This window comes from Mus musculus, chromosome 19, assembly GCF_000001635.26.
Source record: "Mus musculus strain C57BL/6J chromosome 19, GRCm38.p6 C57BL/6J".
Classification (NCBI taxonomy): Eukaryota; Metazoa; Chordata; class Mammalia; order Rodentia; family Muridae; genus Mus; species Mus musculus.
The window spans coordinates 55914999-55940042 of NC_000085.6; the positions used below are offsets into that span (position 1 = coordinate 55914999).

At 46.0% G+C, this 25044-nt stretch overlaps 1 protein-coding gene and 1 long non-coding RNA gene across 56 annotated transcripts in view; both read left to right on the forward strand.

Moving 5' to 3' along the window:
- Tcf7l2 (transcription factor 7 like 2, T cell specific, HMG box) overlaps positions 1-18661 on the forward strand; it is a 191863-nt gene extending 173202 nt beyond the window's left edge. For 8 of the 55 annotated variants that reach the window (XM_006526861.4, XM_006526866.4, XM_017318112.2 and 5 more), the window contains 7 exons: positions 2341-2481; positions 3887-4046; positions 4513-4620; positions 8898-8946; positions 9532-9582; positions 10979-11051; positions 16436-18661. In XM_006526861.4, coding sequence (XP_006526924.1) covers positions 2341-2481; positions 3887-4046; positions 4513-4620; positions 8898-8946; positions 9532-9582; positions 10979-11051; positions 16436-16859 — 1006 coding nt within the window. In that variant the 3' untranslated portion in view covers positions 16860-18661. Of the gene's footprint in view, positions 1-2340; positions 2482-3886; positions 4047-4512; positions 4621-8897; positions 8947-9531; positions 9583-10978; positions 11052-11685; positions 11759-12731; positions 12757-16435 lie in introns of all 55 variants that reach the window. The other 47 variants (NM_001331148.1, NM_001142918.2, NM_001331142.1 and 44 more) reach the window with 22 other exon arrangements.
- Positions 18662-23134: 4473 nt separating this feature from the next.
- Gm52391 lies at positions 23135-24106 on the forward strand. Its single transcript, XR_003952905.1, has 2 exons — positions 23135-23711; positions 23801-24106. It is a non-coding gene; the product is annotated as a predicted gene, 52391 (long non-coding RNA).
- The last annotated feature ends 938 nt before the right edge of the window (positions 24107-25044 follow it).

Below are 25044 nucleotides of genomic sequence, written 5' to 3' on the forward strand. Positions count from 1 at the left end.
GTGGTGGCGAGAGAATAATGACGATCCGCACGCGACTCAAAGCAGGACGGCTACACGGGGAAAATGCATCCCACGGCCTGTGCATAAAATCAAGGCCGGCAGATGACGTGCCGCTCACAGAAACGTGTCAACAGTGAGGCAAAGTGAGAGTGAGCATGAGAGAGGCCCCTGAGACAGCCAGAAACAAAAATTAGTTGTCCTTAACAAGTTTAGATTCATCATTATATTCTGGCTTCCAGCCATAAAAGCAGACAGGGGTGTATAATGAGCTGCTTAGAATTTTTTTGAGGGTGTTTTATGAGGCAGTTGTCTGCAGAAAGGGGGTTCGTGGGTGAAGGTGCATGCATCTTGTGTGAAGATGTACAGCTGTTGTGCCTTTTCCACGTGCATCAACGTGTGGAGGTCAAGGGACTCGAGAGCGTGCATTCTTTACCGTGGTACTCAGGTCTGCCTCCACCCCAAAATGAGCTCCAGTCTTGTTGCCTGCCTCCTGTTTGTATGTATACAGAGATCATACGTGCCCACATGGGTTTTTTTTTTTTGTCTTTCTCTCCTTCATGTGTTTGTACACACATTCTTATACTGCAGGAAAAGGAAATGTATGTATTTGAGACTTTGATCGTAAAAAGCTTCTCTCTACCCGCCCTTCATTCAAGGGCTTCCGGTGACTTCTGTTCTTAAGTGGCTTTTGCTCTGTGGGCTGGGAGCAGTGGGAGGAACGGATGTGACATCAGAGCTTAAGGGTTTACGTCCTTTTTTCAGTATTTGGGGGGCCAGGATGTTGGTTTTCTCTCCCCCTCCCCCTCGCACCCCCAACCTCTCTGATTCCTATTAAATCATGTCATTGTTTTCAAACTCCAGTTCTGCCTTAAGTCTGCAGAGGTGGCCAGAGGGTGGGATTTCTGAGTGTTCTCTGTGGATATATTTGTCTCTGTTAAGATACACTGAGCCTATTCATTCTTCAAGTTTTTTTTTGAAATACCTTTTCAAACGAACATTTTTATATTATTTGTTTCTCTGATCCACTTACAGAGGAACTTTGTAAATAAAAACAAGAACCCTTTGAAATCCTCACTGTGATGACATTTCACTGAAACCCCTCTCCTAGAACTCCCAGAACTCATTTCTCAAGAGCAGGATGCTGGTCTGCACTGGCCCCTGGGTGGTGGCTGTCCTCTTCTGGTTTTAGCCTTATTAGAAGGGCAGCCATTGCCTCAATCCAGCCTGGATTTGCCTCACCTGAGCAATCTGTCCTTCTCCTCCTTTGCCCTATTTTTGTACACACTGTGTGCTTCTTCAATTGAGGAGGTCTCTTCCTACCATACAAACCAAACATATCATGAGATGTGACAGCTGTTTGTCCTGTGTAGCTAGCTGATAGTCTCTTCTTGCAACAGTGGGTTTAAAGATCAGCTTTTGTGTCCTGGCAAAATTGTGTGTTGGGAAATGCCATTTCAAGGACTGAAGTGTGTAATGGGGAGCTTTCCCAGAAGTGCGTGCTGTTAGAGGCGCTGTTAACTCCTGATTGTTTTTCCTACGATTACAATTTTTATCATTTATAAGGCTTTTGAATGAGGCACAAATAACCTACTAGGCAACAGTAAGAATATTACTTACTGAGAAAGGGCGTGTAAGTCAGAATTCAGTGCTTCAGTGTGTGTGTGTGTGTGTGTCTCCATTTTTCTAAAAAATGAATGCACACATATTCAAACGCCCGTGACGTAAGATGAGAGTGGCACAGGACTCTCTAGAAGAATATTTCCCTCTCTGCTTCATTCACTCTCTCATACCATGCTCAAACGGTGGGCACAGTAACAAAAGAAAGAATAAAAATTGGATTGCTCTGCATCACCAGAATGAGGCCTAATGAGACATTCAGAACACCGTCAAAGACATGTATGTACATTTCAACCACATTAATATTTTATTTAGCTGTCAATATACAACAAAAGATATCACCTGTTCTTCTAGCGCTGATCAGGGCGCAGGGAATCACCGTCTTTAAGGTGCTGCAGGTTATGACTCAAAATCCAAATGGATGTGTGATTTCTGGCTGGCCGTCCAAGCCTACTTTTCCACCCAAGTACATCCGTTGAATTTGTCTTTTGCTAAAGATGTTAAAAATAGTAATGTCTCATGTCAGTAGCAATAATGAAGGGGAAGACTGGCTTTAATGACATTATGAGAATCATTATGTTTAATTTATCACTAATTAATGCTGACAGGTTTCATATGCCTTGGGTTGCTTTCATGTGAATGTTACTGCGCTTTTTTTTTTTTTAAAGTAGTGTGTACACATCCCTCCTCATTCATTCATTTTGATTCTGACAATTTACACAGCTTTCTGTCCTCTAGGTTCCCTCCCCATATGGTCCCTCCCCATCACACTCTGCACACGACCGGCATCCCTCACCCGGCCATCGTCACACCGACAGTCAAGCAGGAATCCTCCCAGAGTGACGTCGGCTCACTCCACAGCTCGTAAGTGTTACCACGTTGTTTCATCGTGATCTGTGGCCTGTGTGATGAGCTGCCACCATGGCCGCCGTTTGCTGGCTGGCTGGCCAGCCTCTCCTTGCTTTGCTCCTAGGGAGCATCTGGTCCATCCGGAGGAAATGCTCTCTAGCAGGTCTCTCTGATTGTCGCGCTGCTGCTTCAGAGATCTCTGTGGCGTGTGCTTGAGTGGACTGGGGATGGCAGTCACTCTCTGCTAACCCTGGGATGAAACACTGGGGGCTTGCTTGGTTCAGCAAGTGAGACAGAACCCTGAGAAGCTGGGTCCATCACCTTGAACTGGGAAAGTGACCGTTTGAGAAGCAGGAGGAAGTGATTTCAGAAAATCTCAGCAGCCCTGCCTCCCCTTCCAACTGTTGGTGCATGATCTTGGGGGCGGAGGGTGGAGGAGACTGAAAGTGAAAAAGAACTTTTTTTTTCCATTTTTTATTAGGTATTTAGCTCATTTACATTTCCAATGCTATACCAAAAGTCCCCCATACCCACCCACCCCCACTCCCCTACCCACCCACTTCCCCTTTTTGGCCCTGGCGTTCCCCTGTACTGGGGCATATAAAGTTTGCGTGTCCAATGGGCCTCTCTTTCCAGTGATTGAAACTGACACTGGACACAGAGCCCCCAATGGAGAAGCTAGAGAAAGCACCCAAGGAGTTGAAGGGGTCTGCAACCCTATAGGTGGAACAACAATATGAACTAACCAGTACCCCCAGAGCTCATATCTCTAGCTGCATATGTAGCAGAAGATGGCCCAGTCAGCCATCACTGGGAAGAGAGGCCCCTTGGTATTGCAAACTTTATATGCTCCAATACAGGGGAATGCCAGGGCCAAGAAGCAAGAGTGGGTGGGTAGGGGAGCAGGGCAGAGGGAGGGTATAGGGAACTTTCGGGATAGCATTTGAAATGTATATAAAGAAAATATATAATAAAAAAAGAAAGAAAGAAAGAGAGAAAGAAATTTAGAGAAAAAGGAAGGAAGGAAGGAAGGAAGAAAAAAGAAAGAAAGAAAGAAAGAAAGAAAGAAAGAAAGAAAGAAATTTAGAGAAAAAGGAAGGAAGAGAGAGAGAGAGGAAGGAAGGAAGGAAGGAAGGAAGGAAGGAAGGAAGGAAGGAAGGAAGGAAGGGAGAGAGAGAGAGGAAGGAAGAAAGAAAGAAAGAAAGAGAGAGAGAGAGAGAGAGAGAAAGAAAGAAAGAAAGAGAAAGAAAGAAAGAAGGAAGGAAGGAAGGAAGGGAGAGAGAGAGAGAGAGAGAGAGAGAGACACCAGGCTTGGGGAGGAAGGAGGAAGAAGAAGGAGCATGGGATCTGCTTTGGGGGAAGTTGACTCCATGGTTGTTCATTGGATGGTATATGCCCATCTCCTTTTGCCTCTATCCAGAAAGCATCAGGACTCCAAAAAGGAAGAAGAGAAGAAGAAGCCCCACATAAAGAAGCCCCTTAATGCATTCATGTTGTATATGAAAGAGATGAGAGCGAAGGTGGTGGCCGAATGCACATTGAAAGAGAGTGCAGCCATCAACCAGATTCTCGGGCGCAGGGTAGGTGCTCCCCCACCCCTCACAAGAACCACAGGGATGGACCAGATGAGTGTCATCCATAGGATGACACAGGGATGAAGTGCTGTGTTAGGTGACACTTTCCATTCATTATCTACAGCATTTCTGCCCAACCCTGCCTCTTTGAATCCCTGTATGTCTTCTATCTGTCAAGACCATTGTGCTTTTGTCCAGCAGTTGGGATAGCCACATCCCAGACCTTCCTGTCATAGATACAGCAATGGGTGGAAGGGCATAGAGTGACAGATATACTTTCTATGAGGACCCCTGTTGGTGCCAGGACCCTGCAAGCTGTCAGTATCTACACATTCCACCATGTCTGGGTGAACGTGTCGTTCCCCCCCCCCCACACACACACACCCAAGCAAAGCATCGAGTCTCATTTATCGCCATGGCATAGCTTGTGATGTTTCTGTGTCTTTCTCTCCCTGCCCCATGTTCCCCACAGTGGCACGCCCTGTCCAGGGAAGAACAGGCAAAATACTACGAGCTGGCCCGGAAGGAACGACAGCTTCACATGCAGCTGTACCCTGGCTGGTCTGCACGGGATAACTATGTACGTGGTCCGCTTTCCGGAGGACTCAGTCTTTATGCACATAGTGGGCGTCTGCAAGGTCCCAGAGGATGGCTTACTACCTGCTTGAACTAAGCCTCAAGACCATTCACTCTGTCCACTGTTGGGATCTGTCCCTGACCCCTAATCGAGGAGCTGGGCAGACTGATTTGGGACGTCTGTACCTCCTTACCTACCCTTTAGAAAAAGTGGAGCTTCAAAGTGCGTTCAGAAGGACTTAGAGTCCAGATTAGGCCCCCACCATTAGTGATTCTGCTTCAAAAAGACCACACTGGGTGCAGGAGTGTGTTTTACTCCTTGCTCCTCACGGGTCTTCAGCAGGGTGTGCACCCATGGGGAGGAGAGCCAAATACGCAGGTGCAGCCAGGTTGTCTTAGGAGTTGGGAGCCTATTTCATCCCGAGAAAGGCCTGATGGGAGTATCCCTGGAAGTAGCCAGCAGAAGTCATCTTTTGTTAGGGAAGGTGAAAGGGCTCTGGGCTCCACAGTGGGAGAAAAGGGTGTGTGTCACATGACACGCGTGTCACATGCTTCTGACCTCTGTTGCTCGACTCTGTCTTGCTTCTTAGACATCATCTTAACATGACTGTGGTTTTCACTTCTTGCGTTGATGGCATACTACAACTCTACTCTTCTCTGGAGCCCTCTGTTACTTCTCACCAAATGATCCTAACCCTGCATTTGGCCCAATGGGTCTGAGTTGTGGGCTTCTCCCTTTTCTGCCTGGGTGGAATCAAACCCGTTAACCTCTCCGGAAGGTCACGGAGCCAGGAGAACATTTGCCTGTTGCTGCTGTAGGGGTGAAGGAGGACGGACTCCATTCGTCTGTAGAAGGGCTAACTCTTTCAATTCTCTTCAGCCTTTTCCTCACACCTGTAGCAGGAGCTGGCTCACCTGCTACTGACCATGTAGACAAGTAGACTTGACTGTGCTTTGTTACCATGCCCCCTACCCATGATCCTCCAGGTCTCCCTTCCTAGACAGCACTTCTGCTCCTCAGAGAGCAGCCCTTGGCACTAGCAGGTCAGCATCAGGAGCTGTCAGCTATGCAGGAGCTTTCTGCTTGTTTCTGTGTGTGCATTGCTAGAACACCTTTCCTCTGGGATTGAGAGGAAGAGATGAGCTGTTGATTGAACCTTCCCATGGACTATCTGTGTACTCACACTCAATCCCAGGTCAGCTTCAGCAGCAGACAGCTTCCTGTACATCTTAGACTGTGTCATCTCGGGACAGCTGTTATCCCGACTTGTCATAGTTCCAAGAGGTCAACTCTAGCTTTGGCTCTTTACAGACCAATCCTCAAGTCATCGAAAGGATAGCCCAGAACAGGGTGCAGCTTCTCTATGGCTACTGCATCCCAAGGCATCCCAGGCATCCGTGTCTTCATAGGGCCTTCACATAAAAGGTGCACAGTTGGTGCCATTCACACTAGGCGCAGGGTAGGTGTCCCCCCCTACCCCCCAGATTGTTCAGAATGAATTCTCTCAAAGAGACAGGCAGACTTGGTGGCAGTGTCAGAAGCATTCGAGTCTGACTTGCAGGGAGTCCCTTAGACACTGTCCAAAGCCTTCTGTGATGTGCTCTCTAGACTTTTCAGAAGGTTCCCATGGCAATGCCCTGACTTCCCCTTACTACTGCATGGGAAGGTAGCTGGCTAATAGGAGCCACTGAGGTAATGGGAGGGATAGTTTAGAGGCAATTCGGATGCAGGACTGCGGGAACTTGATCTCTTGGCTCTCAGGCTCCTCCTGTCTCGGCGTCTCGTCACACACGTGTGAGAGTGTGCGCTTGCTCCTTCCTTCTGTGCTCTAGGGAAGACAGTGGGGTCAAGAATTTCACACCTGAAGCCTCTGTGGGTTTGATTCTGGTGAGAACCGGTTGACAGGTCCTTTTTCACCAATTTGATGATGGAGCTTCTGCAGATAGCCACGGTTACCGTGAAGCCCAGGAGGTTCTACTGGGAAATGTGTCCTGAGTCAGCTCCTCCTGTCTTTCCAGCCAAGTGTGCCTTTATGTCACCACCTTAAGGAAGTACATTAGAATGAAACCCAATCTGTGTGCTCAGACTTGACCTGTCCTTCAGGACCCTAGGAGAAGCTAGCTGGGTACCATTGTAACAGCCAGTTGACCCCGCATCACAGTAGAGCATTCCTTCTTCCTTCCTGACTTAAAGGTTCTATGTGCCCACTTGTTTTCTTTCTTTTGTTCATCTCTTACGCTTTTTCTTGTTACAGTTAAAGAGGAAGTGGCCTCCACTTACATACTCATGTCCTCGTCCCATTAAAACCCCATCCCGGTCCACTTGGAGTTGGTAATCTGCACAGCACTTTGCTCAACCGTGGACATGTTCTCATTCCAGGTGTCACGGCATAGCAGAGAATTCTGTAGGGATGGCCCTGGAGTGTGTTTGCGGGTGATACAAACAGCCTCCTGCTATACTGTTTCTCTTGAGTCCCTTTTCTGGTTCCTAAGTCAACTGTTGTCAAGCCCACCTGCCCACTCAGAGAGCCATGTGACTTTTCCTTACCTTGTTTTCCCATTGCATGCCAAGAAACACAAAAGGATCTAGTGTATACCTGCACACAGGGCCACGGCACAGACAATACACTCAGATGTCTGAGAAGCCCTCTCTGAATATTTGGATTCATTCAAGCCTGACACAGCCATAGGGTTGCTACACATACATTGATCCTTCTCTCTTTGATGATGTCACTGCCCCAGGAAAGCCTTTAAGCCAAGGTGGCAACATTTAGAGAGTCTCAAGCATACAGGTCTGTAAGGCTGCAGGTGCCTCACATGGCCTGGAGAGCCTCCCTGCTGCCCTGCAGTTGGGCTGGCATACCCCAGATCCTTGCTCATTCATTTGATAGAGTCAGGCTGATGGGCGATAATGACGTAAGGCAGTCTCTCCATCCCTGCGGTATCAAAGAATGGCTTCTGTGGAGAGCCGCGTACTTCTACAGTACTTGGTAGAAGACGTGGTCTGGGACTGAAGCAATTGCTTTGAGACCATTTGGGTTTATTCCTGCCTCCACCTTGTCTTAGCTGTGACATCTCAAAAATATTTCCTAGCCTCTCTGTCCCTGTTTCCTTATCTGTGTCATTGGGAGGATGACAACATGTGTGTTGTGTAGAGCTGTTGCCGGTTTGGTCATGCCTGGTTTCTTATGTGTACTTGACAAATGCTGGCCATTGTTAGTGTTAGGAATGGCTGTTACAGTGAAAAGCTAGACTTAGAACAGTCCATAATTTTCATATTTGTTAGGAGCTAGCCATTCTCACAGCATGACAATATGGGTTATACAGACACCTCCTGGTTTGCCATGGTTAAACTTAGGATTCTTCAACCTCGTGATGTTGTGGAAGCGCACCCTTACAAGCCATTCTTCTTTCCACACTTAAGAAAGCATGCAGTCCGTGGCACAAGCCACTCAATGCTTTACACTAAGGCAGGCTTTCTGGTAGACAGCGTTGCCCACCTGTAGGCTACCTGTGTGCGTTTAAAGCAGGCTGGACTAAGGCATGAGATGCTGAGTGTTGGGCGTAATACATGCATCTGTGGGTTGTAATCTCTGTTATGGTTATGTTATGATATGGTTGTTGGGGTATCATCAGAGGAATCTGTAGCCGGCATAAGAGAATGAGAGATCCCTTCCCTGGGCTTATGCATGTCCGCCCTGCAGTTTTGAACTTCCCCATTGGCTTTCTTTTGTAAACACCCCCACCCCAACTCTGTACCATTAAAAAGAAAAAAAAAAAAAAAAGAAGGGTCACGCTCCATTTCTGAAAGAAACCATTTTGGTAGGGACACTTTGGCCTTCATAGTGAGAGACTGTGGGGTAGCTAGGCCAGCTGTGGACCACTGGAGGCTCCCAGGTTTCTCTACACCCTTGGAAGTGGACTCATCCTGCTTCCTGCTGTGGCTCTCCATCCCTCCCTGAATCTTTCTTGCCTCCTTCTCTTCCTCTTTATGGAATCAGATCCTCTGGGTTAGGTTAAAGATGGATGAAGGCCATGAGGTCTTATCATATCTACCTGCTGGGCCCCTGTTTTTCTCCCAAGAAATGTGTGTCTCCCCCATCCTACCCCTGCCTTGACCCCCAGCTAGGCAGTGTTCAAGGATTAGATTAGATAGATTTGGGAGAGAGGTAGTGATGGCAGACTGGTCCCCTCTTCTGGCTCCCCTGCCCTATGAACCCAGACCTCTATCTCCTTGTCTATTTCTTGGCCTAATCTCCTGCATTTCTTCTGTCCATCCAGGGGAAGAAGAAGAAGAGAAAAAGAGACAAGCAGCCGGGGGAAACCAACGGTGAGCGAGGAGAGTCAGGGAGGTGGAGGTTGGAGGACCACTCTTATGTCAGGCTTCCCTCTGGGGGAGGCAGGAGAAATCCAAGGCCAGGACATTGCGGGGAACCCATCTTAGGCAGCCTTTTTTGTTTATGTGTTTTTTAATTAATTGCTTCATGACTGCCCTTTTAAAGCTAGTAGCATCCATTGTTGCATGAAAAGCCCGTTGTAACCCTAGCGGAATGTGTTTTTAAATTAACTGCCAAGCCTGTAACTAGAGGGCCAGCGTCAGTCACGCCTCCACCGGGCTTTAGACAGCCTGCTTATTCTGTGTGTGTCTGAAGAGGGATGAGGAGGCGAGGGGGCCAGGAGGGGCGTGTGTGAGTGTCGGGTTTTAACTGGGCTGATCCTGAATGTTTCAATGCATGCCTTTACAGTGGTAAATTGCACCCATTTTAAATTAAGGAGGTTTGTCATTCAGTAGGAAGAAACTAGAAATACTGCATAGGCAATCAAGGTCCCTTGGAGAAGACCAGGTTTTGACAAAAACAAAAACAAAAACAAAAACAATTTTGAAGGCTTTGTGTAATTTGTTCTTTTTTTTCAGAACACAGCGAATGTTTCCTAAATCCTTGCCTTTCGCTTCCTCCGATCACAGGTGCTAATGTGCTTTTGAGTCGTTAAAATAGTTTGATAAACTGTTTTTTTTTTTTCATTTTTCTTGCCATCTATAGTCTTATTAACATTAAACATATACAACATTTGAACACCCTTTAAAACGATCATCTACATGGTTGCGTTATGTTTCGGTAGATTTTTTTTTTTTCCAGTTTTGCTTTCGTTGATTTTATTTATTTATTTATTTATTTATTTATTTTTACTTTAACTTCTGTCTCATTTTATCTATTGTTCCTGTAACAGTGGTTTATGCAGCATTGAACAGTGGTTTAGAGCTGAACTAACTGTGCAAATTGAATATGCAGTATTTCTTTAAAAGAGACTGATAAAGAAAACAAAAACGGAACAAACTCAGTAATAAACCTCCTTAATCTAATGGCATTTTTTTCTGTTGCCCCACTAAGTTTCCTCACGCCAGCATGCCATCGCAGTATGATTTTTTTCCTTTGCTTTTTATTTATTTATTTTTGTTTGTTTGTTTGTTTGTTCTTCCTTTCGCTTTTTTGGCTTTTATCATCTACAAATCTGCTAGCAGTTTACTGACCATGCCTGCTTCCAAGCCTGCTAGGAGCTCCTAACATTTAACAGCTCATGGCCTGTTTACCCTCTCTTCCCTCTTAATATTAATGAAAGTAGATTAAAAAAGAAAAAAAGAAAAGAAAAAAAAAGACATCCCAAAAGCTGCAATATCCCAATACCCACAACCTTTTTCTTTCTTTATTTCTTTCTGTTTTTGCTTCATTTCGTTCTGTGTTTATTTGTAGTTTTTATTTTTTTTTTTGTTCATTTGTTTCTTTTCAAAACTGTGGTACTCAGAAGAAAAAAGCATGTTATGAATTTAACCTTCCCTCGCTTTATTTTCTTCTTTGAGAAAAAGAAAATTAAGAGAGAGAGAGAAAAAAAAAAAAGCAGAACTAAAAAACAAACAGAGGAAAAAAAAATAATTGAAAGAGCAAGTTCTTGGCCGTTACCGCCTTTGGGCGGCTGGAACCGGATCTGACAGTCCTTGATAAGGGATACTGCAGCTTTATTTGCGACAGCTACTTGCACAAGTTGAATAAGTGTGATTTTTTTTTTTTTACTTTTTTTTTTTTAATTAAAGAAAGTTTAAAAAAAAAAAAAGAAAGAAAAAAGTCAATATTTTGCTATTAGTAACCCGGTCATTGATTTATTCCCTTTTTTTATTTTTATTTTTTTCTTGTTTGTATCTCTCTCCCCCCTCCCTTCCCCTTCTCTTGGCCTCCCTCTCTCTCCTCTCTCTCTCTCTCCCTGCCTCTTCCTCCTCCTCCTCTTCTTCCTCCTCCTCCTTCTCCTCCTCTCCCTCTCCCTTCTCCTCCTCCTCCTCCTCTGCTCGCTCCTTTCTTGAACTCATTCAGACCTGAGCGCTCCTAAGAAATGCCGAGCGCGCTTTGGCCTTGATCAACAGAATAACTGGTGCGGCCCCTGCAGGTGTGTATAGTCTCCCAGATTCGCTGTGCTGGTTTGCAGCTGTCTCTTCCGTTCCTTCCCACTCTGGCCTGTTGCTTTGTAGCTTTGTGTGTGGATCGTAGGAAATACCAGGGAGCGGGGACCCTGCCAGTGTGTGGGCTCCACGAGGGATGTGCTTGTCTGCCAGCTGCCGCTACCCAGAATGCCACTGTAAAACAGTGTGTGCCTCCTCAGGGCCGAGACTCAGACTCCAGCGTGCCCTCGACCAGGGAATGTTGCCTGCCAACCCCCTGCCTTGTGATAGCTCAGGATGTGATCATCCTGGCCTAGGTAGAAGCCAATGATGTCACCTCCACCCCTCCTCTTATCTCTCTCTCCTTTTGTTTATTTTTCATTGTTGTTTTTGGTTTCCAGTTGTTGTTTTCCTTTGTGTGTATGTGTGTGCGTGTGCATTTTGTTGTTTTATTTGATTTTTTTTTATTTTTATTTTTTGGTTTGGCTCATAGAAGTTCCTTTCTTTCAAACCCTTGATGAGGGACAGTTGTCAAGTAGAGCCAAGATGATGGAGAAGACAATTAGTGGAGGTCTCACATCCAACTGAACACGACCCACCATTGTGTTGTATTTTTTTTTTGTGTTTACCTTATGCTAACAGATGCAAATACGCCAAAGAAGTGTCGGGCACTGTTCGGGCTTGACCGACAGACTTTATGGTGCAAACCCTGCAGGTATATGACCATTCTGAGGTCTTGGGAGCAATCAGAGCCTTCTATCCTTCTGCTGCCTTAGCGGGTCGATTTATTTTGCCCCCATTCACATCTACTTTCCTCCACCGGCATCAATAACTAATAAACTCTCATTCTTCAGATTTCCCTTGCTAATTTCATATCGTTTCCTCCCCCGCCCCCCCTCTTTCCTCCCTGTTCTTGCAAAGAACATGTCCCTGGTGGCAAGGGCTGACAACCATGACCTTAACACACTAAGACAGGTACTGAAGCTTTTCCTTTGAAAGCCAGCATCTTGGAACTGGCCCGCCTAGTGAATGACTGGCTGTCCCGCATACTGAGCAGAGAGCCACTGTGTCATCTCCCTACCCGCACCCCACCCACCCCCAAGGTGTGAAAGAGTCAGAACTTGAACTTGGCAGTGAGCATTCCCACGCACTTTTTTTTTTTTTTAAGATGTTGGGATAAGTGCGTTGGGGCAGGCTGCTTTAAAAAAAACTAAAACAAAGTAACAACGGAAAAAAAAAAACCTGTTATTTTGCTCTTTGTTTTTCTCTTTGGTTGTTTTGTGTTTAAAGCCCACTTATCTGTAAGGAGGAGCTTGTTAGCTGACATTGTTTTACAGTGCTGAGAAAGTAGCGTGGCATTGAATGGCATGCACCAGCTAACAGTCTGTGAGCAGGGACGGCAGTTAGATACTGCGGCATTGCCAGGCCTGCAGAGCAAACAGTCAAGCGTTTGTGCAAGGCTATGTGCAAGCTTAGCGTGGGTCCCCACAAACATCAGATCAGTCCGGAAGAGTCCAAATTGAGCCCCATGATCTGCCTGCAGGTTTTCCAACTCAGGGTACTGGCAGAGACGGTATAGATACTTCCTTCTTGGTGGAGGGATGCTCTCTAAGTACCCAACCCCTTTCCTTTTCTTTTAATGACCACCTTTGGTTAAATTTGTTGTTTCTTTGTTCTGATACAAGCAGTCTTTGAATTTGGAATATTATGATGGTAGGTATCTCAATACCCCAAACACACATCCCTGTTTGTAGTACCTCCCGCGTCACGTGTCCCTCTTCCCCACCCCCCTGCCGTGCTCCGTGTCTAGCCGTTAGATCAGATGTTCATCCCATCACATGCATGCTCACAAGTCTGCTGTGTCTCTGAGTCCCCTTCTCCGGTGCCAGTATGAGAGATTGCTCACCACACAGACCCCAGAGGAGAAAGTGCCAGAGAGCCATTCCTGACAGAAAGTTAAACAGATGGCCCTGCGGGAGTAAGGGAATCCGGCCTTAGACAGGCACCCAGTGGAAGAACAACTTCTTGTGAGCAGACAGCATTCAGAGATGACAAATCTTCAGAGCAGCCCCAGGGACTTCATGAGATGCTTATATAAGGATAGTAGGTATTAAATTAGGGTGAGCCCCGGAGATAAGATACCTGCTTACCCTCTGTAGGTGATAAGTTAATTAACACATTACCATGTAACACCTTGCCAGAGCAAGTTACATTTGACACCATCGCTCCATTCTTTGCCCCACAGTGAGGCTGGTAGAGGTGCCAGGCCTCATATTTTTATTCATAAATGGTTATTACTACAAACTTAGCCTTAGCCTTTCCTTCCGAAGTTATTACTAACATTAACAAGGATAGTCCACCCACTCCAACCTCCATCCTCAAATACAACCCATCTTTGCTTAGGTCCATGGTGGGCTATCTTCTCCCAACCAGAAATTTCTTAATACTTTTACCACCAGCAACAATAACAGTTGTTCGGTTGGGTTTTTTGTACCTCAGCAGCTTGGTTTTCCAAAAACACACGTTGGGGGCCAACTGCATACCTGTTGTCAAAGAGGCTGAGGTGTCCCTGGGCGTAGGACATGGAGTCCAACAGGCCCCTGACACTCTGCAGCCATCCTCTGGCCCTATAAAGTTCTAGCTGCCATTTTTCTTCCCTTTTGGACATTTTTGTTTTATAATGTGTTTGCAAACTTATTTCTGTTGTCTGTTTGAGGAGAACCTTCCAGAGTAGGGCCAGGAAGTACCCCTAGGATGTATACAGGAGGAGCTAGGCATGGTGCTTACGAGATTCCATTTTGTAACATGGGGCGGGGCGGGGCAGGGAGGGGTCACAATATGGAGCTCGAACAGGGAGGTACCCATCCCCCTTCCCTCCAGTTTTTCCCTTACACACTGCCATTGTCACACTGGGCTGGATGCTAACATCAGTAGAACATTCAGAAAAAAAAATGAGCACCATATATACACAGACACACACACATACACACGAACACAAGTACTTGGAAATGGAGGCCTTTCCTGACCCATCCAGATGTTTGTGTCTCAGCTACCTTTTGCCTCAGCCCACCCTATTTGGGGGAGCATCAGCCCATCATCATAGTCTTCCCATCCTGTGTCCAGAATACGCCCCACTCAGCCCCATGATCTGGAAGGGGGGCGGAGGGCACGAGGAAAGCCTCAGCAAGGCTCCTAGCCAGTCAGGATTCTTAGAGCCTACTTCTGTTTGGCGTTTGAGGACATTTTAACCAGACTGTTTTGAGCCCACCAAGTTGCTTCTCCTCCTTCTCGCCCCGCCCTGGCAGAGCCTGGAATGCTGCTTCATGCTGCCCTCTGGTTACCCCCCCTCACCCCACTCTCCTCTCACTCCTCCTGCCCCCACGCTTTCTCTATTTGGCTTACCCTCCCCCACCCTCCCCTTCTTTTCTTCTCCCCATTTTGAAAATGCATGGAGATCCTAGTTTTGTGAGCATGTTTCGATCTGCAGGCCAAGGTGGTTTAAAATGGAGAGGTCTGTTTGTTTCCGTCCTGGGATGGGAGCAGACGCCTTAGTCTGTGCTAGTCTATCCCAAGGAGGGAAAGGAAGCCTGCCGGACAGGGCGAGAAGGGCCGTCCTTGCTCCCCTTGAGTTCCTTCTGGCCTAGATAGATCCAGATCCATAGACCTCAGGCTCTGGGAGGTCAGGAGGACCGAGCATGTTCTCCTCCACCCTCCCCTCTTTTCCTACCCTCCTGACACTCTGTAGAGTCCATGCCTCCACCCCCACCCCACCCCATGCTCTGGGCCTAGACCAGAAGAACTCATACAGTAAGCCCCGTCCTTGCAAATGCCAGAGACACTGTCCCATGGAATTAGCCTTCAAGCAGGAAGCATCTTGAAGGTTCTTCAGTGACAAATAGCTGGCCAGTGCTCGTACAGTAGGTTCTGAATGGATCAGGACCCATGGTGGCCCTGACATTCTTTGGAGCCTTTGGATGAGCGCATTGCCAAATCTACGTTGCTCTTATAGCATCAGTGGATTGTCCCCCCCGGAATCACCTTCCCTACCAAGTAGGTTCCCGTCAGCCAGGGATGGAAGCGGGAAGGAAAGGCTTGGAAGTCCCAGGCCTGATCTCTCGAGTTCTTTTCCTCGCCTTTTGATGATAAATGAGAAAGGCTCTGAGATTCTCGCTCCTACTTCCCACACAAATGGCTTGTGGGGAGATGAGGCGGTGCTGTTGACCCAGGGCGCAGGGCAGATTTGGTTGGTTCAGACTTGGATCCCAAGGGCCCTCCCTGTCACTTCTCTGTGACTGGCTTGTGCTGTGTGCTCCACTCCTGGCCTCAGCAAGCTGACAAAGACAAGACCTTGCCCCTGCAGACCACACTCATTCCTTGGAACCTTCTCACCAAGGGGGTGGGGGAAGGGAAGCCCTGAATCTTTAAGGGGGGGTAAATACAAAACCCCCCAAAATTTTTTTTAAAACAACTTTGAATCTTAATTTTATCCACAACCTGCAGGCCATGTCAACCAGTTATTCTTGTACTTTTGAATCATTTTCTGTTTTTCTTATTCTCCTCCTCCCCCACCTTTGTTTGCCCTCTTCTACCTGGTTGTTTTTGGTTTGGTTTGGTTTTTTTGGTTTGTTGTTTTGGTTTGTTTTGTTTTTTTTTCTAATGGTTCTTCTTATTCTTTTTTTTTTTTCTTTTCTCAGTTGGTTTTGTTTTGTTTTAGTTTGGTTTGGTTTGGTTTTGTTCTCCCCCACCCTCCCCCTCCCCTCTCACCTGATTCTGACCTCTCGATTTGGTGTGGTTCTTAACAGACAAGGCCCAAAGCTTCTCTGGGCACCAGCAGCCTCACAGTGGTGGTGTGTTAAAACCTTTAAGCCTCTTTCTACGCTGCCTTCAGCTATATGGGCTCAACAGTCAGCATTCTGAGGGTTTCATATTGATAAGAGGCCACTGGGGAAGGAGCTGTTTTTCTTTTAAATACACTGAGGCATCACTGGGGACCGAGGGGTTGGGGTGGATCATTGGGAGGGCGGGCAAGATGTGATGGGAAAAGGAAGAGAATCTAAGCCCAGAGGGAGATAAACTGTGTTAGTCGTCATATAGACAAGCCCACTTCCCAGTGAATGTGTACCACTCTCTGCAGGTCACTTCCATCAGTCTGCTCAATGAGGCCCTGGGCTGGTCCTGTGATGGGAGGGAGGGTGTAGCTAGGCAAATCAGAGTGGACCTGGGAGCCTCACAGCCCACCGAAGTCACTGCTTTTAATTGCTCCGTGACCTCGGGCCATGACTTGCAGGGGGACATCCCTTAGGTGACATCAACTTGCCGTGAGCATTAGATAACTCTCTCCCCTGGCGTCTTTGCCCTTTATTCACAGACAACTCTCTCCCCCTGTTTCTAGGAGAAAAAAAAAGTGCGTTCGCTACATACAAGGTGAAGGCAGCTGCCTCAGCCCACCCTCTTCAGATGGAAGCTTACTAGACTCGCCTCCCCCCTCACCGCATCTGCTAGGCTCCCCTCCCCAAGACGCCAAGTCACAGACTGAGCAGACCCAGCCGCTCTCGCTGTCCCTGAAGCCTGATCCTCTGGCCCACCTGTCCATGATGCCTCCGCCACCCGCGCTCCTGTTGGCCGAAGCTGCCCACGGCAAGGCCTCTGCCCTCTGTCCCAATGGGGCTCTGGACCTGCCACCTGCCGCTCTGCAGCCGTCCATGGTCCCTTCCTCATCGCTCGCACAACCATCAACTTCTTCCTTACATTCCCACAACTCGCTGGCTGGAACGCAACCCCAGCCTCTGTCTCTGGTGACCAAGTCTTTAGAATAGCTCCGCCTCCTCGTCCTCCATGCCCCTGCTTGATTGAAGTGTTTCCTTCTGGTTCTTGGTTCGCCCTTCCCCGCTTGGAAAGCTTTTGTTTTGTACTCTTTAATTTTGTGCCGCCGTGGCTACATGAGTTAATGTTTATGGAGTTCATTGGTCAATATTTGACCCATTCTTATTTCAATTTCTCCTTTTAAATATGTAGATGAGAAAAACCTCATGATTCTACCAAAATTTTTATCAACAGCTGTTTAAAGTCTTTGTAGCGTTTAAAAAATATATTATATATACATAACTGTTATGTAGTTCGGATAGCTTAGTTTTAAAAGACTGATTTAAAAAACAAAAAGAAAAAAAAGAGAGAGAAGCAATTTTGAAGCACCCTCCAGAAGGAGTTGGTTCTGTGTTATTTGTATTAAATACGAGCTTGCGAACCAATCACTTTACACCTTGGTATTTAAACCACGAGGGCACAAGGAATGCAGTGCCGTTTCTTTCTTTCTTTTTTTCTTTCTTTTTTTTTTCCTCCCAGTGTGAAACAACTTTTACCTTGATGTTACTTGTTATTGTTTAAATGTACAGAAACAAAGGGTTAAAATGTGTTAATATACCTTGTTCCATGGTGTTGTTCTTTTGGGGGGGAGGGGACACCACTCAACAATGAATGGAATCAACACTGTTGGACCAGTAGTATTTATTGCTTTAGAGGTTGCTTGCTGTACCTGTATGTCCGTCCAATTTTAAATATGTTTTCCCTTTTTTTTGAAACTGTGTAAAGTCCCCCCCAACCTTAGCGTAAGCATCTTATATATAACAACTCATTTGTACAAGGTTTTTAAGTTTATATATAAAATGTGTATATATTTTTTTGTTTCCTTTTTTTTTTTTTTTTGGCGTACGTTCGTTCGTTCGTTTGTTTGTTTCTGTATAAAACCCAGATGCCACCAAATGGACATTGACATTCGCATTAAGGATCAGTAGCATTAACAAAACTTGCTTTAAAAGCCATTCTGTAAAACAAGACTTGAACATTAGCGAGAGGGTCTGAGCAGCCGTCTGAGCAGCCGTGGGAACTGCCCCGTTTCCCCCTTGACCTCCTAGTCAACTGCCCTGTGCTCTTAGAACATGGACTGACCGTGTGCAAAACTTTTATGTGCCAAAATTCTCAGTGACTTTAGCTTTCTCCCTCCTTTTTGATGCTGTACTTTCTGTTCGCCATGTTTTGCTGTGATGTTACATAGATAGATTTGTATGTAGTTTTAATGTCACCTATAACAAAATGTGTTTGGTAGCAGACTGTCCAGAAAGCATTTTAAATGAAGAGGTCTAAACCCTTAAGGGCCAAAAAAAATCCTGTATATTAGATTACTCTTAAATGAAAAAGAAAAAAAGAAAAAAAAAAACCCCAGCTGCCGCTTTTATGTATGCATATTACATACAAGTAGGTAGTGACCTTTAAAAACAAGAAAACCTAGGCATGCCGATGTTGTAAAATGCTGTATAAAGCTGAGACCTGTTCCTTCAGTGCCATCGTAGTTGACATGAAGCGATTGTAAAACTGTCTCCGGTTTTCTCTGGTTTATTAAAATGCTAACTATAACATTTTCTTTTCTTTTTTTTTTTTTGTGAATACTTTGAATGTCTCCCTAACAGTTGTGGTGTTGCTGTTCTGTTCGATGCTTATTCCAAGTTCATTTTTTTGAATGGTTTTGAAGCCATTTTGTAATGAATTAAATGTCCATGCTGTACAGTACCTGTAGCATGCCTGCCGTTCTGGATTAATAAAAGCAACTTAGTATGTGCAGAAAGGCTGGCCGCTTGCTTCTGTGACTTGGGGGTGGGAGTGTCTTACCGGACACTGGACTTTCTCTGGAGGGGTGCATTCCCTTCCAGGTTAGGGCTTGAGGTGGTGTGGGTAGCATGTAGTGGTGGGTGTTTCATTGTGGTGAAGTGTCCTGTGTACAAAGGGACCCTAGGGTGTCTTCTTTATACCCCACTGTGTCACAATAACTGAACAGACACTGCTTGCCTGGCCATTTCTCACTCATACAGCCTGTTGTGCAGTGTGAGACAGAATTTGATTTTAAAAACTGATTTAGTTCACCCTGAGTGGATTTAAAGAACTGAGTGGGTACCACTTAAGGATGGTGAGTGTGAGTATGCCCTGACTGTTCTCTAGACATTCCCTGTGGGAAGAAGGCAGGGATGTATCTAGCAATCACTGAGCGAGCAGCTTTTCAGAAAACTGGCATCCCACTCACTGAGCTGTGTGCATGGAGGGGAGGGGACTCACAGCTGTGCATGGAGGGGAGAGGATTCACAGAGCTCTGCATTAGAAGGGTCCTGCTGTTCTGGAGACCTATGCTACAGGTTATCTACTGGAATAACTTCAAGTTTATCCCTATCACTGAGGAGGGTCGCAGTGAAGATCTTCCTGTGGTCATTGGGTGTCTCTTCTCAATGTCCATTGGATGGAATTTTTATTGTCCACATGTCTAGGACAGCTGCGCCTTCTGAGGGTAGACATTTTACGCATCCCAGAACCCTTTGTGTGACTGTCACTTAAGATTACTATGATGTTGGGTCAAGAACTTTCCAGAGCTCTGCCTCGCTTGGGCTAGCTGTGGGTCTGTGTACTTTCTGTATTTTGTTTTGTTGTGCTTTGTACGTTGTAAGAGTATTTCTGATCAGCCTTCCCTACTGTATTCTGTACACAGGCCCCAGACTGACCTTTGAGAATAGAAATAAGAGCACTGTGCTTCTGGTGGCTGTGTGCCAAGCTGTCCCCGTGCATTTTCTCATTAATCCTACCACCACTGAAAGAAGTCACCCCTGCTGGCATTAGCTTTATTTATAACAATGGATTGAGAAATACAATGTAATCTTGTCCAAGGCCATAGTTGGTAGAAGGGGGAATTGGAGGGACTTCAGTGGAGACCTGGCTTCGAGCCATGTTCTCAACATCAAGTTAAGCCTTCCCATGTTAGAGATGGCTCTTCTCTGGTGGATAGGATAGGACAGGCCTTACTTGCCTCTGCCTCTGCCTCAGCCTACGTCAACCTTGATCACCTGCTCGCTCTCAGGAAATCCAGCTCTCAAGAGTTCCCCCAAAGCATTGCTGTTCTTGCTGGGAGCTCCTCCTCAAACCTCTGGTCTCCCTCCAGAGAGCACTCTCCCGTGGCCAGAACCTGTGATGCTTTTCCTCTGTGCTCTTGGAGCCCCCCAGTCCCCTCCCTGTAGCTCCCTAACCACTTCCACAGGGTGCACTGTCTCCTCTGGAGGCTCAGGGCACAGCATTGACTATGCTTGGCTGAGTCAATTCCGGAGTGGTGCATTCTTACTTGCAAGGACCTTCCAGAAGTTTCCAGGCTCCTACCCTACAGATGCACGTACCCTGTCCTCTACCTCCTGACAACCAAAACTATTCTAGACATCCCTAAATATCCTGGGAGCCAAAATCACTCCACCTGGAAACCATTTTTTTTTTTTTTTGGCAAGTTATCCCTTGTTCAACGCTGTGTACAAGGGTCGGTCCTGGGCACCAACTAGGTACCCATGTGTCTTTGTTAAAAGGAAGAAAGAGGCACTGTCCAGCTTGACTGGTGTTTGTGTGGGAAGCAAGATAGGGACTGTGTAGTGCGTCTTTCTCTGTGTGTAGTCCTACAATGTCAAGGGTGTTGGTGGTGACCTTAGCCCTTTGTCAAGCTGGACTATAGTGTAGAGTGCCCCTTGCAGACATCAGGAAAAAGGGCAGTGCCTTTCCTTTCATTAGACACCCTGAGGTAGATCTTTTGTTAAATTCAAAGTTGGGGTCATCTATACCTGCTTTTTTATTAGGGGATCTTCCCAGGTCTTTTGGGCAGGGCTGTCAGAAGAAACACTCCTGTTCACTCTCTCAGTGGCACTCTAAGAGTAACTAATATCCACTCTTTGGAAGGCCACATCCCTGGCTGGTATGCTTTTTGCAGCATAAAATGAGTTTTTTTTAAGCAACCCCCTTGGATAGATAGGCAAGAGCTGCAGACCAGAGCTGGGATCACTGAGGACCTAGGTGGACAATGGATTTTCTGAAGCCTTCTCAGATGAGGCTACCCTATTCATCTTCCAACTCAAGGGCTAGGTAAGCATCCCCAGGCCCAGAAGAGTCATAGAGGCTAAACCCAAGTTGGTACGTGACTGGCAGGCAGCACTGGTGAGATCCAGCTGGGGCTTTTCAGAGCTGGCCTCTTGTGAGTGCATGAGCTGTAAGCAAGTAGATCATTTGTTCATTCATTCATTCATGCCTCCAGTGAATATATCTTGGACAGTTATCTGCACCAGGGTGGTTCTAGGCAATGGTACAAGCATGAACAAAGTCAACACACGACTCTCTTCCTAAGTTTACTCTTGAATCATCTTAGAGTACATAATTTGGTAGAGTTACACACAAAGGTGATGCAAACAGATGGGGTAAAATCTACCTGCATTTCTCATTTAATCTTCAAAGCAGAGTGGTTGCTCTTGTGTTCACTTCATAAACAGGCTTGGTGGGTTTCCCTGAAGGACTCGTGTGGAAACCTGGGCCTAGGAGCCAAACACCACAGGAGATGGCTTGTGATAAAGGTGCAGGGAGCTGAGCAACTGGGCAGCTGGTCAGATTGGAGCCACACCCTTGAGAGAGGATTTTGCTGAACCCACCAGAGATAGGTCCCTTAGCAGTGTGTCTCCAAGAGCTTTTCCTTATAGTCGTGTTTTCTTATTCTTGGTTTCTGAGTGAGAAGAAGGGGTGGGGGGTGGGAAACAGCATAGGTGACAGTTGATTGGCTTGAGCCATATAATACTTAGAAAGACTGGAAGGAAATTAAGTATACATCACAGCATATCTTTTAGTATTATCTATTCACATCATACATTGTTTTTCACATTATGGGTTGTAAGCCATCGAAGGTCGGGGGATCAGTGTAATTCACCAAGGTTAGCATTTTTAAAAGCAAGATGGAATAAAATAGAAGATAGGCTCTTTTGTCATATGTGTTCGCTGCATTATCTAAAGTCTTCCTTACCATGGTGAGAGTGAAACTGTGCAAAAGTCAAGTCTGAACGATAGAAAGAGCTGTAGTACACTAAGAAAAATAATTGCAATCTATAGAGTGTGAGATCCCCATGTAGGGAATGTGGTTAATAGAATAAAGTTTATTGCTGGACAGCTTATTAGCTTTTATACTAGGTTTTCCCCAAAATGGTTTGCTGGCGCTCCAGCCCTCTGGATCCTTTTTGCTCACACAGTTGGTACATTTCATACTATGTTTGCTCCTGCAGCTTCAAAGTGTTGCCTAATTAATCCTGCTAGAGCTGGGGAGATGGCTTAGTGGGTTAAAACACTTGCTCCATATGATGAAGACCTTGGTTTGAACACAAAGGACCCATATGAAGACCTGGTCATGACTGCACTCACCTCTAACCCCAGCACTGAGGAGCAGAGACAGGTTGATCTTGGGAGCCCGATGGCCAGCCAACCCAGCTAAAATGGTGAATTTTAGGTTCAGTGAGAGATCCTGTCTCGGGATTAGGGGAAAGGGTTCTTTAAAAAAGATAGCAGCCATCCTGTTCTGGCTTCTAGATGTGTGCACAAGGTGTACATGGACCCACATATAGTCCCCCTCCCTTGCTTTCATTTTGCCTACATTTCCAACTATAATCGACCATAGGAGGATTTTGTAAAGGAAAATACTTGTTGACTTGTTTCTGAATTAATATTCCTTGGAATATGTCCCAGGATGCATAACTTTTTATGTGAGTGTTAGCCATCTCACCTTCCAGCAGGTCAAAGTTCAAGCAATTTGTAACCTTCTCCAGTGAAGAAACAGGGTGAAGCTCCACAGGGACTGCACACCAAGCTCCATCCGCACGCCAAGTGTATCTGTCAGCTACTTCTGCAACAATGCTGCGTAACACACGATCCCCCAATACAGAGACCTAAGTACTTCTTTTTCTTGTTCTTGGTCTGATGGTGGAACTTGGCTCTAGGATGAGTTGGAACTTATATGTGTTCAATGTATCTCTTCATTCAAGACTGTTGCTAGCAACTCATTTCCCTAACCTTATGGAAGCAGTGTCTCATCTTAGGACTGTTTGAAATGGTCATGATGTTTATTCTGACCACATTCCATTGTCAAAACCTGAGATCCGCACACACCACTACGATGTAAAGATTCCCCTACCCATAACTGAAGGAACTAAAAGGTCAAATGTCAGGACTTGGCTGTATAATTCTACAATGGAGGAATAATTAGACACGAGAAGTATAAAATAAACATCTAACCAATCACTTTTCATGCCTTATTTAATCCTTAAGGCAGTTCTTCGAGGTAGCTACAATTACTACCCCTGTTTTATGCACAAGTAAACAGAGATTTAGAGACTCTGGTTCTGTTCTGGCAAGTACCTCTCCCAGTACAGTGTTGAGCAACAGGCTTGGAAATGCTGGCTTTCTTATCTTTCTTCTGAACTCACAGAAGAACCCCCATTTTAATCATACACATGGTGGCTGTGTGTTTTTGTAGATATGCGTTATCAAGTTAGGAAAACTCCTCTCTAGTATTCGTTTGCTCAAGAGCATTTTTATCACAAAGTCATTTAAAGAGACAAAAGACAAGCCACAGTCAGTCTAGCAGACACGGGTAGGGTAACACTGCCACAAAGGACTAATAGGCAGAACCTCACCCAAAAGGAGATCAAAACCTCAAAACTGAGACTCAGTAATTAACCGAAAGGAATCCCCAAGCGCCATGTGGTTAACAGCGATACTCGACCACGGTGGCTTCATTCCTAAATGGCTCCAAACTCAGACAAACCGACTGTCCACCTAATGTAGAGCAGGTAAGTAAGTTATAGTTAATGTGGTACGATGGGAAGTTGGCATCCAATGCACAGAGGTTCTACTTTCTCATCTGTTATTCATGCTCCAGCCCACGGAAAGCTTACACCGGTTTTGAACAGTGGGAAGAATGAAAAGTTCTTGGGGTTTTGTGCGTTCTGGAGAAGAGAAGAGTGATCCATGTCTGTCCTGCGGTTTGTGGAGTGAGGCCCACGGGGACAGTCTCCAGGGGCTAAGTCACGACAAACAGCTCTCTCAAACCGCTACGACTCTTCCATGAAATGCGTAGAGTGACGAGGAATTCGGGTTAAGCAGAGCTAACTTCTTCCAGGTTCTAATGGTAGCATTGGTTGCCCCTCAAATAATAAAATGATCTATGTTCCTGCTTCCTTCCTCACCTACGTTCTTGCTAGTATCATGAGACCATGGCATGGCAGTTCATTTCCATCAAAATTCATACACAGAACGAGGTTTCTGGGACAGCCTCTCAGAGTGTGTAACAAATGAACACACTCAGTTTATATGAACAACTTTCAGATAACGTTTGTGGGAAACACCCTGGTGTTTCATATTTGCTTTACGGAGTTCAGAGTTGAGGGGGAGGGAGGAATGGGAAGTCCTGATCTATCAGTGACTTGCAAGGTGACCTTGGTGTCAGGGTGTACTGGGAACTGACAAGTTCGAGGACATCTTTGTCCTGGGCAATAGTCTTTCTCTTGGAGCCTCAAAAGAGAATCCAACAGAAGTTGAGTGAATGCCAACCTTTTGGGTCAGAATTCCAAGAGGCCTTTGTAGATAAGAGGACCTGCTCTCAATAGAGTCCAACTGTCTAGTTTCTAAGAGCTGGGAAGATGGACTAAAGGACAGGATCCTGAAGGTGTCTTGCCCAAAGCCACACAGCAGAATGCAGTACAGTACAGATTACATGTCTCAATTCCTGGCAATTGACATAAGGCAGCTTTGTAGTGGGTTCTGGGGCCACGCATTCTCTCCTGGACTCCTTTGATGTCAGAAAATTTAATCCAAAAGATGGCTTCAAGACTTGATTACAATCTTGACTGAGTGTCCAGGTTTGGGAACTCTAGGGCATCAGAGCATTCCAGTGTGAAGTTCTCAGAACCCAGCAGACAGCTGTTGGTGGTTCCCCCAGATAGCCAGCCGCCATGTTTAGCTTCCAGGTGTTTCGCCCTGGTACTACAATGCAGATCCTACTTCCTTCGCTGTGGCAAGGAGCCAAGAGCCACCGGCTGGGTAAAACCTGGCAGATAGGAGATGATTAGGTCTCTGGGGACAATTATTATCATTGTTATTATATTTTGTAAGGTTCTATAAGGT